The sequence below is a fragment of the Meleagris gallopavo genome, chromosome 5 (assembly GCF_000146605.3).
Source record: "Meleagris gallopavo isolate NT-WF06-2002-E0010 breed Aviagen turkey brand Nicholas breeding stock chromosome 5, Turkey_5.1, whole genome shotgun sequence".
Classification (NCBI taxonomy): Eukaryota; Metazoa; Chordata; class Aves; order Galliformes; family Phasianidae; genus Meleagris; species Meleagris gallopavo.
Genome location: NC_015015.2, coordinates 43,303,305 through 43,322,599, shown reverse-complemented (window position 1 = coordinate 43,322,599; position 19,295 = coordinate 43,303,305). Strand labels below are relative to the sequence as shown.

At 34.7% G+C, this 19,295-nt stretch overlaps 1 protein-coding gene across 2 annotated transcripts in view; it reads left to right on the top strand.

Moving 5' to 3' along the window:
* RPS6KA5 (ribosomal protein S6 kinase A5) overlaps window positions 1-19,295 on the top strand; it is a 63,032-nt gene that overhangs the window by 29,108 nt on the left and 14,629 nt on the right. The window contains exons 2-8 of one of the 2 annotated variants that reach the window (XM_019615836.2): window positions 6,929-7,056; window positions 7,724-7,807; window positions 10,304-10,407; window positions 15,314-15,464; window positions 16,913-17,074; window positions 18,086-18,211; window positions 18,807-18,940. In XM_019615836.2, coding sequence (XP_019471381.1) covers window positions 6,964-7,056; window positions 7,724-7,807; window positions 10,304-10,407; window positions 15,314-15,464; window positions 16,913-17,074; window positions 18,086-18,211; window positions 18,807-18,940 — 854 coding nt within the window. In that variant the 5' untranslated portion in view covers window positions 6,929-6,963. The remainder of the gene's footprint in view (window positions 1-6,928; window positions 7,057-7,723; window positions 7,808-10,303; window positions 10,408-15,313; window positions 15,465-16,912; window positions 17,075-18,085; window positions 18,212-18,806; window positions 18,941-19,295) is intronic. The other variant, XM_019615835.2, reaches the window with a different exon arrangement.

Genomic DNA, 19,295 nt, shown 5'->3' with positions numbered 1-19,295 from the left:
TTTTTCTTTTTTTTTTTTTTTCCCAGGTATCATGAAATTGTTTATTGAGAACTGTAGAATTGTAGAATAATATATCAAACATTCTAAAATTATGAACTGCAGGGTAAGACTCACTTCAGAACCAGTCATCAGTGATTGGATGACTTTTGGTCCCTTATCACATAGATATAAATGCTTTTCTAGCGTGAAACAGTAAAGCAGAACACTGGAGTGCAAAATATATTGTCTAAGTTTTTATGCCAAAATCTCAAAGTGCCATTAACAGTTTTTTGCAGTCATAATTTATAATATACTGTTTTATTATTGTAATATGTCACTTAAAAATGGTGTTGGGGGGAGGGAGGACCCTGTGTAGAACTGTCTGCTGTCATCTATCACATATTAGAATAACATGTTGGTAGTCAACTTTGGAAAATATTCTGTTTATGCTTTGCAGGGGGAATAAAGGTGTGTGCATTGGACATTTTCTGTGCTTTTTTATTTACATTCTCTTTTTAAAAAATTTTCAAAGGCTTTACAGAGAGCTAGTAGAGCTCTTTGCAGAATGAATTCTCTTTTATATCTTATAATTGTACCTGTGTTTGAAGCAAGAGGGATTTCTTTTCAGATTTTGTTTTCAATTCTCTTATTCCCTCTTGTGGTACTCTTACTCTCTTATTAAAATATGATGTTTTAGAAAACAAGTTATCCAAAACCAGGAATTTTGAGCAAAACCCAGTACAAAATGTTCATCAGGACTGAAAGTGGTGCATACTTGCATTCCTCCCATTCAGTAAGGTGCTGTTTCTGAATATCTTCTTGCCTGCTGGAATGGGATTCTTGCTTTCTTTTCTCTTGGTTATTTGCTTTACAAATCAGTCATTAGTAACTGGCTTAAAGATTTCTTTGCAGAACTGCAATTGCATTGCAATTTAGAAGCAGATAAAGCTGTGGTCTAAACCTCTGAAAACACTTCCTCAAATCTTCATTCCATATTAGGTGAGAGCTTAGTTGTGCACTAGGAAATGTGGTGGGACCACAGCTTTACATGAGACACATTTCTTACTTGGCCTATGGACCCTGGTAGGTTTAGCTGTTCTTGCTCTGCTTCTTATAAGTGCCTGTTCTGATGGCAGCTGCTGGCAAACAAATCTCATTCTTGCTTGAAACATTCATTAGCCTAGCTCCATGTCTCTTTTGAAAGCAGAACTTTTTAGTTAGTTTAGCTCATTTTAAAATGTTTTTTTTCTGGTTAACTGAGAAACTGGTGAAACCTTAAAATGCAAGAAAGAGTCATTGGCTGTACTGCTGTAGTTTGTACTATTTTAAAAATGATACTGACAAATACACACAAAGATTGTAGAAACATCACAGAAATCCATTACCATTGTTCTTCAAGAGGGTTCACTGCCTGCTTAACATGTTTCCAGTACAACTACCTCTTCTTGCCATTTCTGGTTTGGAATTGGTGTCTCACTGTCTTATCCTCTTCAGTGTGATGTTTCATTGGAAATGTAAGATGCAAGCTTAATATGGGTTTAATTGTCCACCACTAGGTGAGGTGCAGATGCTGAACCCAGTCCTAGCCATGTATCAGTTACAGGTATTTGCCCAAAGACTCCTGGAACTGTTGTTGGTTCAGTTTTAATTAGTGCTGTTAAAGGCTCTAAAATAGAGTACTTAGTATTTTTTGGGACAGAGTTCCTCTTTGAAGTAAATTTTTTTTTCACTAAAGCTTTCATGAAAACATCTGAAAGATGTGTTGCCACCATTCCACCTTCAAAACAGAACGATACAATCTAGTGTATAAATCTTGGTTTAGCTAACTGTACTTACTTTAACTAGCTTGTCTTGTAGTAGATTATGCAAAAGAAAGAGCAAACTTCAAAACATGAAATTGGCACCTAGTGATCATTGAGTAAAAAAAAAAAAAAACTACTCCATGGGTGTCCTGTTCAGAATTTGTATGAGGCACTTCTTAGTAAGTAGGGGCAGGTAGCATAGCGATAATCCTACCACAAAAGGTAGTAGTTCTTTCAGGAGCTATGAGAAGCAATTCTGGATTTGTCCAATATAAACTTGTGCTCTGACAGTATTCAGTGTGATTCACAGCAGCCTTTCTGCTGACATCAAAAATACCAAGAAAAGCTTGTTCTTTTGTGAAGAATTTGCTGCGTTGCCTTCTATTGTATTATAAAAAACAGATGAAACCTTCCGTGTACCTTGAATTTTGTACCTTTTTGTGCATCAAGGAAACATTTCCTTGCATAGAAAATGTAATATGCTAAGCTCCAGTCTCACTGCAGGAGGGAAAAATGGCCTCTCAATTTCTTCACTAGAGACTGGTGAATTTTCCTAGGAAACTTAAAAGACTGCAAAAATGAAAAACCTTTATCCTATCCATAGAAATTAGTCACCAGGACTAGAACCCTTGACTTGGAAATAATACAATTTGTAACTATCAAGATTACAAGTTTGCATTTCCTAGAATACTTTTTCACTAAATAAAACAAGGTCTTTGTTTTGATTATAAATTAAGCAATTCCAAAAGATTGGTCTGAAACTTTAAATTGTGTCATTGTGTGTATTACGTGCAGACTGCTACCACTTTCCTGTAGGTGAGAGACATTCATGGAAGAGTGTTGGATTTTACTTATCTACCTCTGAGTATTTTACAAAATTTGAAGCTTGCATGAGTAGTTACTCATACAACTTACATTTGTGTGCATGCATTCAGTTGAGGTGCAGTCTGCTAGGTGACTGCTTAAAGAGAATATTGAAGACATGAAGACCTTTAGCTAAACTGTGGTTTTCATCTCCTTGGTTTTTCATCTATATACCTGCTTGGTATGAGAAATCTTGTTGCTCCCGTGATAGAGATTGATTTTCACTTTTAGTAGGAAGACTATTTTAGACTTAAACTTTGTTTAAACTTGCTATGCAATTTCAGAGCACTTCAAACAGCAGTAACAATACATCTTGTCTTGCTGGGTCGTAGCATTTTGAAATCTTTATAATGGTGAAGTCAGACTAAATGAACAAAGTGTTTTAGTTTGCCAGCTAACGAGTTTGGACAAGACAAGGAATTCTATTGGAATGTTACTGAAATCTGTGGAAGAACACATCCAAAACATACACAATAATTCTATTATTTTTCCAGTAAACAAATGTGGCAACTCAACAAGTACTTTTTGTCTGGATTGGAGAATTAAAAACAAACAAACTTGTAAAGAGTCAATCTTGAGAGCAGCCTGCAATACCTTCAGTTAGCTTCTTTCTAGATTACCTGGTTCCCTTCTGTTCTACCTTCCTGCCCTGGGCAACTCAGTGTTATTCAGATACAGATTTTACTCTCAGAACTGGTACATAAAACACTACATTGCACAGCACTTCTTTTCTTTCTCTACAAACAGCTCATTTTGTGAAATTTCATTTAGTCTCTATGCTTTTTCATAAATGTATTCTTTTTATCAGCTGTAAAAATTAGCATGTCCCTTCCTTTCAAGTATTTTTAATAGAGTTGGATTTTTTTCTCCAAATTCCGTATTCTGTTTATATCATGGACAGTCACATGAAATTTATCAGAGACTTGGCTTTAAGTTGTTATCCTGTAGTAGCTAAGCTGTTTTGCCTAATCTTGAGGCTACTGGCATCACTTTCACAATCAAGCTATAACCTATGTTCTGTACTTTAGATACAGATCTACTAGTGAGGGCCAAGTGCACAGAACTCTTTCATCTCTATCCTTGCTTATTTTTTTATTAGCAAGGCATTCCTGATTTTTTTTTTAAAGTATACAGTATTAAAGAATATTTGGAGAAGACTCCTTCCTTTTTTTTTTAAAAAAAAACAACAAACACTTGGAAAATTCATTTAAGGTCTCAATTGTCATATCTCATAGGAATGTGATGTGTCTTCAGAATGTGTCACGGCTGATGGTTGGGGTAGAAGTCCATCTTGGTTGTAAGCAAAGCACATGAAATAGCTGGAGAACAGAAAGAATCTGTTTTTCTGGCTTTTTTTGTTGTTGTGTTTTTCTCTCAAAGGTGACCTTTCATGCAGCTGGAGAAGTGGGTCTTTATTGCTGAAAAGAATGGCTTTACTGAATACTTGGCCAATCCACTGGCTAAAATATGTTTGCACAAAGGCTCTTGTGAATAAAGTAAGCTACAGGGCTGTAGGAGCCAAGTGTCTGCTGGAGCAGTGGTGCGTGTTGTAAAGCATATCTGCAACCGAGAATGACTATTTTAAGACACCTGAGTTGTTTCTATGCCCTCATCCACCCTTCAGAAGCACTCAAGCTCTGGAGTATGTTTTGTCGGAAGTGGTGAGTTTGCTTATTCTCTGCAGGGAAATGGAGTTTCTTCCTCCTGCTCTTTTGCCAGATTTAATATGTGCCATTTCTCTTGATTGGAGAGCTTACCGCAGATCTCTGAAGGCCGCAGGCCCTCCTCCTTTTGTAATGAGGAAGGATTGTGCTTGTCTCTTCTGGATCATTATGTAGTTTTAATACCTGCCTAGCATTCCTTCATTTTAAAGCAGGGCCGAATGATGGTACCATAAGGTCAGCAAGACCATGATGTTGCAAGATCTCTGTTCTTCTGGTGACACTCGAGGTTTTTTGCTTTGTCATAGTGACTTTTCCAGGTCAAATGATAACCCATATTCCACCTCCATCTTGACCAATCACCAGCTTCTAATTCTCTATCCTTTTTCATAGCAGCTTTAGCTACTCTGTGGCAAGGTAATATCAATGTTTCCTAGTTGGAAGACAAATTTGCTATTTGTTCTTTTGATCAAGGAAAACGGTAACAGGATGCAGAAATGCATATTCTGGTAGAAAGTGCAGTGCAAGCGTTGCAAAAGTCAAGCAGATATGGTGCTAAAAGTATTTATTTTATTGCTTCTCTAGGACACTCAGATTAGGCAGAACGATTGCAAGGAAATTAGGGGACCGTGCTCTATGCTGCTGAACTTAATAAACAAACAAACAAACAAATTATATAATGGTTTGGATTTGAAGGGGCCTTTGAGATCATGTAGTTCCAGCCCCCTTGCTATGGGCAGAAATGGCTCCCACTAAGTCAGATTGCTCAAAACCCTGTCCAGCTTGGCCTTGATTGCTTCCAGTGAGGGGTGCTTCCAGTGAGACCCTCTGGGCAACCATTTCCAGTGTCTCACCATCCTCACCTTGTTTTGGTTTGGTTTCATTGTGTGTGTGTGTGTGTGTGTGTGTGTGTGTGGTTAATTGAGAAATGATGAATAGTTGATATAAATTTCTTTTTCTTCATTGTCTCCTTTTAACAATCAACAAGTGTTACCAACAAGGGTTCTGACATATGAAAGTTAGTGCATTTAATGACAAATCAGTATTCAGTATGAAGAAAACACTTGGTGGGTCTCTTTTTTTATTTTTTCCTTGTCTAACTTTGGCAGTTTTCTATCTAGTTTCTTGCTTAGAACTCTGCTTGTAATAAACATTTGCTTTCCTTTTCTTGGCTCTGTTCAGCCTTGGAACTTTAGCAGTAGACTGCTGTTGCTTGGAAAGAAAGCAAGATTAAAGGATAACAGTACTTACCTACATGGAATAAGAAGTTGGAATTTTTATGAACCTCATTACAGATTTATTCCAGAGTGTTTTTGATTCATAAAGAACTCTTTGTCGCTTACATTATGATTTTTCTTTATATTGGAATTTAACTATAAGAAAAGACTTAAAAGGATACAGATATTTAAGCGTTCAAAATTATTTCAGGAGATTGAATTTTGCAAAGGACAGCAAAAACTGCTTGAGACAAGAATTTAAGAAAGAAATAAATAATTTTCAAATATTGTTCTAGAAATTCAGTATTTCATATTTAAATATAAACTTCATTAAATAATAACTATTTAACAATGCATCTTTTATCATTTTTGATCTTCTAGACAAAAAGCTACGAAGTAAATATAATTGAAAATCCTGCTTATATTTTTTTATTTGATGGGTTGTAATTGTTCTTCAAAAAGTACTGATAATAATTTTGTATGTTTTGAAATGTTTTCAGTGAGCCTTCTTACCATCACAAGGTATATTCCAGTGCTAGATACTGGAGATCATAAGTATTCTGCTGTACCACTGTATGCATTCATATATGCATCTACATCCCCAGTCTTGTCATTGTAGGGGTTCAAAGCCTAGCTTTACTTTGCATGATGGAGACAAAACCATAATTTTGAAGAACAAACTACTGATTTTGAAGCTAACTAAATGATATAGCAATCATCAATTTATTTGAAATATAAACATTACAAATTGTTTTCACTAAGCTCAGCTTGGCTGTATTGTTGTTACTCTTTGGACAAGTAGCATGTGGAGAAACGTCTCGTTTTGTCTTTTTTAGTCTCCTTCCTTTTTCTTCCTTCCCTTCCTCCCTCCTTCCCTCCTCCCACAGTTTAAAGAAGAGCGAACAGAGCTATACATTAATAGCTTCATGTTGGCTGCTGCTGGGATGAGGGGCTTGGAATTCCTAACTTTTTGGTTTGTTTTCGCTTCTGGATGTTTCTTCTACAGGTACTGAGAAAGATATTAGAAGAGGAAATAATGTTTGTGTCAAAAGAAAGTAGTATCGTGAAAAGTTTATTATTTTTATGACTTTGTCTCAGTATATCAAGTTAACAGTTGAACCAAATGAGGCCCAGAACTACTTTCAGATCAGAATTTTACCAAAATGCCCCCCCTATCAGTCACAGTATATGTATTTTAATAACACAGTTTAAAAATATGCTGTTTGACTGTTTGATTTTTTTTTTAAATGCCTCACAATAGCACTGAGCACTATTTCTAATTTTAGAAGCTTGTTCTCATTAGTGCAGTACATTGATAGCACCTGTTTTAAACTCCAAATCTGAGTCTACGAATGTAAAACCTGACTTTTGAAATATTTGCTTTTTTGAACACTCTTCTTTAAAGGACCTGTCAGGATCTCTCCCCAAAATGCTAGAAGCATGAAGGATAAGGGAGGAACAAAGTTGCATGGCCCAAACACATGTGCTTTCGTCATTAGCAAGGTACAGCATGACCTCATGTTGACCTCAAAGGTAAATCACTAACAGGGAACAATTATACATGCCTGTGCAAGCACCTTAGTTTTGAACATAATCAGAACAATAATTTCAGTGTATAGAATAAAATTAAATTCGCAGCTCTTTCTGTCTTTCACTTCTTCTCTCTTGTCTCTCTCCAAGTCTCTTCTTGAGAGAATGTTGTGGGTTTTTGTGTGTGTTGCGAAAGGGAATTATTTTTCTAGAGGTCATAATAAATTCCTAAATATGAGAAACACGAAGGATCTTTTATATAATCTAGTCACATTGTGCAGCTTACAGTGAATTGCTCTTCTTTACCTAAAGGTTTTGTTTGTTGTTAGAGTATTGATGTTGCAGCCTTCAGAATAAATGTCTATGTTGTGTAGCTTTCAAATGGAGGGACCATTTAGACTAAGAGGAATATTTTTAAGATATTGACATCTTGCTTCTTTGTGTGCTTATGTTAGACTACCACACAAACTTACAACTTTTTTTTTTTATAGAAGACTAAATATTCTGTAGTGTTGTGTGATATAGCTCTACATATTGTTGAGCTAGCAGTTCTGAGCTATGTGGAGAAGAAGTGCTGCCAACATCTTGGAAGATTAGCCATATTTGTCCCATATTACTTGTACAATATAATTATTTGATACAAATTTTACTTTCTTTTTATTTTTAATAGAATGAGAGAGCATATTCTTTCTGTGGAACAATAGAATACATGGCTCCAGATATTGTAAGAGGAGGAGATACAGGACATGATAAGGTATGTTCTATCTAAGTTTATTACCACAAAAAAGTTAATTATTTGGGCTGTTGTTCATTTTGAGGTTATTTTTGATATAGAATAAGGTGGTGCCTTACTTAAAAGCATGCATTATTTCAGGTTGTCCTAAGATTAATTATTTATTGCCTTTATTTAAAAACATCGTTATAATTTATTTTTATTCTAAAGTTAGTTTTTAATCTAAGTAAAAGGTGTATTTCTAAAGCTATGAAGGCTCTTTCTTCTATTCATATCTCATTCTAAACATACAATGGGACAAAAAAAAATTAACTCATACTTCCTTTTACTTAAACTGTTTAGTTTAAAGTGGAAAAAATAACTGCTTTGTGACTAATTCGATACATTTTTTAAATTGTACATCAGGTAAGTCTGTTATCTTTCTAGACGTCTCAAGGGAGTTATTAACATGTGATCAGGAAGTGATTTCAGATTATCCAAAAAAATGCAGTTTAACTTGAGGCACAAGTTGTAATATGAATTACAGTGGCAGTAATTAATGGCAAAGCTTAAGATGACCATTATTCACAGATGATATCTGAAACAAGAAGGCCTCCACCAGCCCTACTTCATAGACAGAATTTCTACAGTATTTCTAGATAAATTATTCTGATTAGTTGGTGCACTGAAATTTTTTGAGAATATCTAATATTTGATGTTTTGTTGTGGATGGAATTGATTTGTTTTTCTCTTGGGCGTTCTTGAATATAGTTAATCACAATTCTTATAGTAGACTTTTTAAGCTCTGGAAAATTTTACATCACCCTCTATTTCCTTTTCTTAAATTACTGGGACTCAGTTTGACTTTGCCTTAGAAGGTACTTTCTTCTCTCTCTGTTCATTCTGCATCTTTATCTAAATTTGCATTACAGTGAGCGCAGTACTTCAGCAAAGTGTTGGTAGTTTGAAGTATAGCAGATTGATTGCCTCCCTGATTCTTTTATTAAACATGAAATAAAAAATGACTTGTCTTTTCATTTAGTCTCTGTCTCACACCTACTTTTGTCCCACTGTAGCCTCTGCATCTTTTTCTGCAGTACTGCTTGCTTGATCATTATTGAAAATAAAATTTTTCAGATTTATGACTCTAAGGTCTATTTCCTGTACTCTGTATTTCCCCTTACTTTGATCATGCCTATTTCAGAGTCTCTGCAGTGCATTAGTCACTTTTGGGTTGTGATTTTTTTTTTTTCCTCAAGTGCTTACAAATTCAGTTCTGTTGCTGATTTTAAAAGCCATCTATATTCTGTTATCTTTGATTAGTTCTACTTGATGCTACTTTCATGAGATATAGAGCAGAGCTTATAATATGCTATAGGAAATAGCTCAGCAGTTTGGCAAATTATTGCCAGCTGTTAAATAAGGGTGATTTTTTTCAGTTCTGTATGTGCTGGTAATTGTTTACATCATAAATTCTTAGTTCATCCTTGGTAGTTTTATGTGGCACAGTGTTAGAACATTATTTTGTATTGACTGCTTAATTAAAACCCAGTTTACAAAGAGAAAATGAGATTGCATTGGTATGCTCTGCTTTTGATAAACCAGTGATTTTGCTTGTTATCTCTTCTAGATAGCTATCTTGTTTGTACTAAAAACTTGCTCTGGTATTTTTAAGTTTGATTGGATTCTGCAGATCTTCCTTTTCTTACAAAAGAGGGAAAAAAAGTTTATGGAAACAAAAATTACTTTTAAAATATCTTTTAAAAGTTTCAGAAGCAGCGGTGGATATGAGAGTGCAGAGGTAATTTGAGCATTTTACCTGGAAAAAATTCTTTCCTTTTAGAAAGCCTCTGCTTTCTACCTTGAGTTAACTATCCTTGAAACAATGTAGGCTGCTCCAAATATTGGAAGAGACAAAATCAGATACAGTATAGCTATGAATGTCATTATCCGGATCCAAAAGCATTTTTTAACATACAGCTGCTTTAAAAAAAAACGAGAAGCTCAGTGGTGTCAAAGATACCGATAATGTGATTACATTTGAAGCCAAGAGATCGCCTTACTGTGGAAAAGTAAGGTAAAATTCTATAGCATTTTCAGGTGTCCTGATTAACTGTTAACTGAGACCTGTTGCTCTTTGAAAAGAGTGCTTTTCAAAAGTTCCTAAAAGCTCAGGTTCCACTAATTCTTAGTAAGCCTTTGGTTCCTCTGTTACTTTCACTTCTTTTATTTCACAATTGTAAAAACTAATTCTGGTGAAAAACAGAATGAATCGTTATTAGCTAATGGAAGGACTTAACTTGAGAAATTAGTTGAATGTGAAACTCTCTCCTCAGCTTCAAGTTATGTTAGCATAGAAAACACATCCAGTCATTACTGCTTTCGTTTAAGCCTTATTGTGCCCAGGTTTGTCTTTGGAGAGATAGGTGGGCTGTTCTTTTTGCTAGCTGCTTTGCTTATTGGCTACTTTGCTTTGTTCTTCCTTTTCTTAATGATTTTACTTTGCTGCATCTTAACTTAGTTCTTGTTGTTCTATAGGCTGTCGATTGGTGGAGTGTTGGTGTTCTTATGTATGAATTGCTAACTGGAGCATCACCGTTTACGGTTGATGGAGAGAAGAATTCTCAAGCTGAGATTTCTAGGTAAGATTCAAAACAGCAAGTTCTGCATGTTTCCTCACAAAGTGATGCTTGTGCTGTAATACATATTTAGTGAGAATTTTAATCTAAAATTTAGGAATAAAGAGTTACCAGGTTAATAATTCATGCATTCTGGTTCTGTTTAACAGAAAGGCATCTGAAAGCAGATCGATTAGTTCAGTGGTCTGGTGAGGTTAAAAAACTAAAATTGACTTTTATGAAAGCTTTGTTTAAGCTACAGTGCAACCCACAGTTTTATGGCTGTCTGGCCCTGTTGCATATTTACAGTTAAAAGGGAAATAAAATGAAACATTATATGTGAATAGAATTATCACATTCAACATTTTGATACATAATGAAAAATATTTAGCTAGGGAGATTTTTATCATGTCTTGCTAGACTCCTCCATCGCATTTATAACTTTAAATTATCAGTATGAGCCCTACTCTCACCTTTTTCTCATGGGTAGTATTTATTTTGCTAGTGTAGATCACGAAATAAAGAATGTGACCCTTTCTAGCCATACTTAGATTTCTGAGAAGAAATGAGAATGACACATGGAAATGAAATAACCTATAGCATTATTATATTTTGTGTGTCAAGTTTTCCTGACTGTCAGCTTCCTTATGTTTGGTAATCTGTACTCTTTAAGGTTTGGTTTCAATACTGAAGTATTTAAAAAAGACAAATAGATAAGGTAGCCCCAGATACCTTACTGAGTTTTCTTCTTCATTTCCTACGATTAGCTTAGGAGCAGAAGGAGGTGAGGGCTAAAATTGCACAAATTAATAACTGCCGTTAAGGTCAATTTGGAAGTCCTGACTAACAGAGGTCTTGCTCTTATTTGAATATGACTGCTGTGATTGTGACTCTGCTGAGAAAGTCTGAAGTTGTAATTGGTAAGAGAAGTTACATCAGTCATGCAGATGATTTATTAACTTCTGTTATAAGCTCAGAAAATTTATTGGAATGTTGAGATATGCATTTTGTTTTCGGAGTGTCTATCAGAATAGAAAACTCATAGAACTACCTCCAGAAGTTGTTCTTGGTGGGAAAGAAGAATCCATTAACAAAACAAATTTCCAGGCTTCACTCTCAATCATTATGGAATTAAACTCAAATTAACTCTGGCTTATTTGAATTTAGGAGTTTTGTTGATTTCTCACTTCGGCTATGTCTAAGTGAGACTCTGAAGAAGTTTGTATTTCTTAAATTCTTTTTTAAAGAAAGCCTTGACTAGAAATTTATAGATATAGTTTGTCCACAAAACAAGAAAACTTCTTAGTACTTGTTCTACAGGGTTCTTGGTACCAACTGTCTTGGTAGGTCCTTATGAGTTCTTGAGTATCTTATTTTTCTGATAGTTTATGATTAAAGTCAAAGTTGCAAGGCTGCTGGATCCATAGCTAATAAACTGATCTCTGACCAAACATTAGTTGTGGAAAGTTAACTGCCTTCTTCTGCCCACATATTAATGTTCATATGCGTTTTTTTCTGGTTGATGTATATACTACACATTTGTTTATACTACACAACATCTCTCCGTGGATATCATTTGATCTTTCTAGTTTCATTTCCTCTCTAAAATTATGAAAAACTGAACTGCAGATAATCTCATCAAATATCTGTAGTTCCCAATAGTGATGAAGTGCACTGACACAGAGATAAAAGCTGTTAGAAGTTTCTTTATTGATGGCAGTTTTCTAAGCAGAAATTGTATTCCCTAAGAGTAGACTTAGAGAATACAGTTTCCTCTGCTTCTTTTATTTCTCCTTATAGCCTTTGATTTTTCTGGGTTTAGGGGAAAAAGTCTTCTTCTAAATCAATCCAGATCTTTCTCTTATTTTACCAAGATGGGAAATAATCTTAAATATTCTATACTGAAATTTTATTCTTGTGTGTGGCACAAAAGATATCTGGTCTTAAATATGAGCTTTGACTTCTGTTATTAAATATCTGTTATGAGCAGTTCAGTTGTTCTGTCAGAAATAGTCTGTGTTTTATTTTTTTTTACTTTTCTGATGAGAGATTGTGTTCAGTTCTTTTATCATAGCACTGTGGACTTTTCATGGCAAGTGCAATGTAAGCTCATACCTAATTTCCCTTGTATTAAAGCCTCTATCTGTGAATTTGTTCATGCTTCAGAGAGGATGGCTGAGATTTGTCCATCTCTCATAAGTATATTTTGTCCACAGTTCTGCAAAGAACCTGTTTGTTGTGAAACTGTTTGGAAAAGGTAAATCAGGTGTATACTGGGATGACGTTCTGTGTTCTCTACCTGTAAAAGACTCCAGTAAATACTAGATATTTTCAAGGACAGAGCAGTTACTAAATTGAATTTCTGATTTGCATAGTATTTTCTGTAATTTTGTTCTTGTTTATAAGCAGGTAGAGCTTATAGCTATTTACCTGCAATGCACAGCATTGCTAAACTTCGTAGGGAGCTCTGAGTCCAAGAAATGATAGGAGAAAATGTAATGATGCTTTTCTAACAGATAGTAATGTGTTAGATTTCTTCCATGAGAAGGAAAGCATTTAATGCTAAATTTAGTGTGAATCGCGTCAGTGACGTTGCCTACACATCAGTTCAGCCTTTTAATAAAGCAGACTGTTTCAAGACAGTTATAACTATCATATCAAGGCCTCTGACTTGCTTAACTTTTATTAGAACTAGAGATGTTCTGTTCTGTCATCTATGAGTTGGTACAAAAGAATCTGGTATTAATAGTTCTGAGAGGACAGGACAGTCGGTAGAGTTGTTTTTAAAAGTGAAGATGAAAACTCTTCTTCGGAAGCTTGTCCTCATGCCCTTTAGTAAGTTTCTAGCTTGGGGTTACTTTCTGTTATCCTCTGAGAATGAGGATGGGATATGTATCTTCTTGGTGATGCGTATGATACAGTTATACCAGCATTGATGATAGGCTGTGGTAGCAGTTCTGGCATGAACCTAATGTTCTTTTGGTCAGCTATGCTTTCAGTTGATGATGAAGAGTTGTACAAGGTACTTATGAAGCATGACAATGAAAAGGACAACAAATTTGTCCTATCAGTTTTCCATAACCTGATTATATCTTTTACCTGGTGGAGATATAAAAAAAAAAAATAAACAAACAAAAAAACACCTTAGGTTCTGAGCTTGGAATCTTTTATTATCATGACTTCCATAATCAGGTTCAGGCATCTTCTTTCAGGCTAATCCCAGAGGAAGGTGAAAGATAACTTTCATCTCATAATGAAAACTGGATGATTTCTGAAGAGGTTGAATCTTTCCTTCTTCTCTGGGCTTAGTGTAAGATTCTTTTTGTTTAAAGATAGAAGCAAGCTACAGCGGTCAATTTAAGTTGACATCAGTTCAAAATGTGAGATTTTTAGTGCTGCTACAACCTTACATTGTTTCAATCTCAGTCTGTGTTCAAAATCTTTCAGTATGTGCTTGCTGGAGTCCTCTGTGTATTTTAAGTTCTCTATGTATTGTACTGCCTGAAGTTACCACAGTGACCGTGCATATAGACAATGTGTGTGCCTGCCTTTTGAGAACTTTTTAAGTTCCTTTTTAAGTATCCTTGGGGTATGCTATTTGCGTTCTCAATTTTCCTTCAGTGTCCTTACCTTTTAATATTACATTTGGAGTAATTGAAGAATTTGCCTTCTTTCTGTAAAACATGGGAACTTCACATAGAAAGCTAGTTGTTGAAGTGTGATTCTGCTTAGGTTTCCAAGATGTTGAACTTCCATTAATTTCATTTGATGACTTCTAGTTCTTAAGTTAAAAGAAATAGTGAGGTCCCTACCTACTTTCTTTTTGCCATTCATCATTTTCAGGGGAGCACTATGCTTGTTAACTTAAAGTCATCTTTTCACGAAGTTGAAAAGTCAAAGCCTCTGTTGTTGTTCTTCACTGGAAACATATTCTGTATCTTTGATTAATTATGTTATTCTTCTCTGAAACTTTTTGAATCATAGTGCTTCCTTTCGAGAGGAGGGCACAGGCACTGTACGCAATGTTAAGTGTGCAAGCAAACCTCTTGTGGTGTGTGTTTTCTCTTTGTTTTCTTCACATTGGATTTGTGTTTTCTGACTTGTTAAGCATGATGTTGATGTTTTTATTAGGGTACAGTGTTAGCTATGTGATTTATTTTGGGCAGTAGCAATAAGCTCATTATGTACGAAGCTAGGATTGTTTTTTCTCTCTTGGATTAAGCTTCTTACTTAAACTGAAAATTTGTTGTCCTTTTTATTGCCACGCTTCATGAGAAGCTTGTACAACTCTTCATCACCTGTCCTTGCCCTTAAGCAACTTATAAAACAAATTACTCATTGCTCAGCTTTTGTCTTCGGTTAGCTATGAGCCTGTTCAACAGCACAGGTCCCAGCACAACACCCCTAAAATAACATCAACTCATAATTCTACCTGTTGTAAGAATTGACCATTTACTCTAACCCTCTGTTTTGTCTTAACTGAATGTTATCTATGCCAGGACTGTTACCTTATCATGTAGCAAATTAATTTCCTTAAACATCTGAGCTTTTTTTTTTTTAAACTAAAAGCCCTTCATAAATCCCAATGGTGATTGGAATCATCAGTCAAATCACTCTGACTTGCTTCTTGTCTCATAAGAACTCCTAAGGGACAGTTCTTCCACAGACTCCTTACAAAAGCTGTGCTGACTTTCTGCTGGTGCTTGTCCATGTGTCAGTGAATTTGACCTAATTTTTTGCTTAATTTACTCCCAAAAGATGTCCTGTTTCCATATTTCCTCAAGTATTCTTAAAAAACAACAACAAAAAAAGTTCAGATTTACCATTCTTCTGTCTTTAGGTACATAGTACTACTATAAGTATGGTAACTCATTGATTTAACACTTAACACATTAAGTAATTATCAGATGTGATTTTGTTTGTTTTGTAGGAGAATATTAAAAAGTGAGCCACCTTACCCACAAGAAATGAGTGCACTGTCAAAGGATATAATTCAGCGCCTTTTGATGAAAGACCCCAAGAAGAGACTTGGTTGTGGTCCAGCTGATGCTGATGAAATCAAACAGCATCCCTTTTTCCAGGTGAAGAAATAAAGAATTTTCCCCACATTGCTCTATGTTAATGCCTTTGAAATCTAAGTCAAAAGAAATTGCATTGTTTTGGTAACAAGTAGCTTGCAAGTGTGTTAATTGCATTGGAGTTAATAAGAATATCTACGTGCTTATACATATGATTTTTGTAAACACTACAGCAAAGGCACAGTAACCTTTTCTAATTTCTTCCAAGTTTGTTTCTAACGGCTCTTTGAAGCAGCCAAAAGCCACATTACACAAACTAGAAGATTTAATGAAAAGCTCTTAAATTATACATTTTGTGTTTTGTTAAAAAAAAAAAAACACAACTTTGCACCAATGCCACAGGAGAATTTGAATATTGGTGGAATTCACCATTAATGATGAACTCCTCTTCTGTGTTCTCCTTTGCCCAATTAAACCTTCAGTCATGTTTAGTAGATTTTAATTCAGTTCAGGTTTTAGTGTATTGACATTTGATATCAAGTAATGATGTAGGAATGTACTTGTGTACAAGAGTTGTACTGTTCCATACATTGCTGCTAAAATTGTGTGTTTTCTTTGAAAAATACATATTTTTCTGGTACTTATGAAGTTAAATATATTTCTAGCTAGTAGAAATTTTGTAGTATTTAAAGTTGATAGTATAAATCAGACATTTCAAATAAATCTATTCAACGTAGTTGTAGCACTCAGTCTGAGCATGTTGGCTTTTTAACTTCTGAATTTCTTCTCATGTCTTCTGTATTTCCTTCCCTTCATGAAAAATCTGACAAATATCTGCATAGCATTAAATTCCTTTATTCAGCATTCATTTAAATTCATTTAAAATTCATTTTTTTTTTCATACAGTACTTCCTGATTTTGGTTTCATTTCAGTTCCATTGATTTACAGCAATAGGATCATTTTTTCATAAGTACCGTATCCATACTCCCCACTTCTAGCCATTTATTCAACTAAGCCCTTCGTCTTAGGGTTATGGAAGCTGAGATTTGTAAACAAGTATAGGAATTGTCAATGAAAAGTTCAAGATACCATATACTTGGAGTATGGCTTACAAAAATAAGTTATGTTTCCTGTGAAATAGAGGAAGAAATTCAGAAGTTGTCACACTAGTTGTTTGGCTCATCTCCGCTGTTAAATATATTTATACTCTTTCTATGAGACTTAAACATGCATTTGATCAGGCCTTTTCTTAATAAACTCTGCCAGGAGAGATTTGCCAAAATATACAGATAAATGTTGAAACTTTGCCTCTGACATCTTATGCTAAGATTTGCTTGTGATATAAACAGTATATCCTAGGAATTTAGCCAAATATAATTTGAATGCTTTTTCTTATGGAAAGTAGCAAGTAGAAGTAAAACTGTATGGTTCTGGATATTTCTTTCCTTAATATTGTCTTCTGTTAAATTTTGATTTCATTCAAGCTTATTCTTTTCTTTTTTTTGTTTAGAATATAAATTGGGATGATTTAGCTGCCAAAAAAGTGCCAGCTCCATTTAAACCAGTAATTAGAGATGAGTTGGATGTCAGTAACTTTGCAGAAGAGTTTACAGAAATGGACCCAACATATTCTCCTGCAGCAACCCCTCAGACTTCAGAAAAAATATTTCAGGTATTTTAAGGACTCGCGTTCATTTAAAAAAAATAAAAATAAAAAAATAATGCCTTGAGCAATTCCAAGTTTATAGCTGGATTTGCTCTTCCCACATTCTCAGTTACTGGGAATTATCTGTGTAATTTCCAATGCCAGTTCGCAGGTCTGTCTGTTCAGTGACTGCAAAATTAGTGGGAGCTAACTGCAGAATTGAAAGTAGGTCTTTCAATTACTTTGAGCGCTCTAATTACTAGACTGCCACATGCGGATCAATAACACAGGTTTCTTTGCCATCCCCTCCATGCTACTAAAGAATGATTTTTACTTAGACTACAGAGTCTGAATGTCAAACAGGCAAACAGCTCAAGTGCAGCCTCAAATTTGGGATGAAAACTGCAGAGCAGTTCACTGTTTTCTCTGCTCCCTATTTTGAGCAACTTAACGCTTAGTGTAAAGGAATACAGGATTGTATTTTGGAAGTTGTGTGATTTGTACTGACTATTGAAAAGCCTTTATGTATGTCCTAGTAATATCTGACTCATCCTGCATGGAAGTCACAGCTGTTCTTGTTATGCCTAAACGGGGCACATCAATAACATGAAGCTTATTTTGTCTTGCCATTTAAGACTGCCTGTTGCTTATATCACAACATAAAAACTGTTTCATTGTTTCATACCTTAACTTTTATGGGTGTTCTGGGAAGCCAGCTAGTTTGAATTATGAACCTTTATCACTACTGCACTAATTTAAGCAGTCTGATTTTTAGCACTGTTTCCCTGAACTTTCGTATTGTTGCTATTTTACCTACAACTTTGGAGAATCACGTAACTACTTTCAGAAGGACATCAGATCATGTTGAACATAGTAACAACACCTCATCAATAGCCAATCAACTGTTTCTGTATCATGTTATGAATATTTTAATATTTTTTAAATTCTGTAGAAACTTCTGATATTTTATACGCAGTATTATAGTTTGTGTGCAACACTTTCAAGATCTGTCCTTTTCTGATGTCTCTAATTTAATAGGGATATTCTTTCGTTGCACCTTCTATTTTGTTTAAACGCAATGCAGCTACAGTAGATCCTGTTCAGTTTTATGTGGGGGATGAGCGACCCGGAACTACAACTATTGCCAGAAGTGCTATGATGAAGGTAATAATAATATCAAGACTAAGTTAATTTGGTTGACTTGGAACAGCATATAACTTTCAAAGCAGCAATCACAAGCTGTGTTATGGATTACAAAATAGTTGTTATGCGTGCATCTTTTCTCTGTAATGGCTCCTCAGATGATCCAAGCATATAATTTGCATGTGGTATTATAAAGAAATTATAAAGAATGAAAAATGAGATTGTCTAGTTTTCTAGAAGACCAAGTATAATAACATTAGATGATGAACACATGCTATTGTGTCTTCAAACTAACACATAGTTTTGTGAATAAATGTATGTACGAGCTTCTTTGATCCTGTTTGTCTGAACCTTTTGTACCTTAAGCTGTTGTTGTAATAGTGATGCTTTATTTAGAGACTGTTTTTTTTAATAACGTAGGATTTACTCTTTGATTGTTAAAATAAAGTTTATGCATTTTATTAAATAGAAATTAAGATTTATATTTTATCAAAAAGAGAGCTCTTTTCATCTACATTTAAAATTGTAAAAAATTCTCACAAAACTTTACTCTTTGTCTTTGACTGTGTATACTAAAAGTATTCTGCAGAACTAAATACAGACAGTTTCCTAACAGGACTCTCCATTTTTTCAACATTATGAACTGGATCTGAAAGAGAAACCATTGGGAGAAGGAAGTTTTTCCATTTGTCGAAAGTGCTTACACAAGAAAACTAGCCAGGAGTATGCAGTAAAAATAATTAGCAAAAGGTATAAATATTCTATAAGACAATAAAAATATTTTCTTTGCTTACTGTCACCCATGGATTAGAATAATGCTCGCTACGTTTTTGAAGGTGGAAAATTAACTTTAAAATAATTTCCTCTTTGGCATACCTCTGCAGTATCTACAGAAACATGTAGTAAATTTATGACCTTTGAAAGATTCTGAGACTTTTTTTGAAACAAAACGTTGTTGTTGTTGGGAGGACACAAGAAGAAGGGCTTTTTCCTGGTTCATGCTTATATTCTATCCCTGATTTTGTTCCAAACCAAAGTAAGGGTAAAAGGTCCTCCAATCTTTAGAACTAAGTAAACTAAATGTAGGTTTATGGTAGCTCCCTTT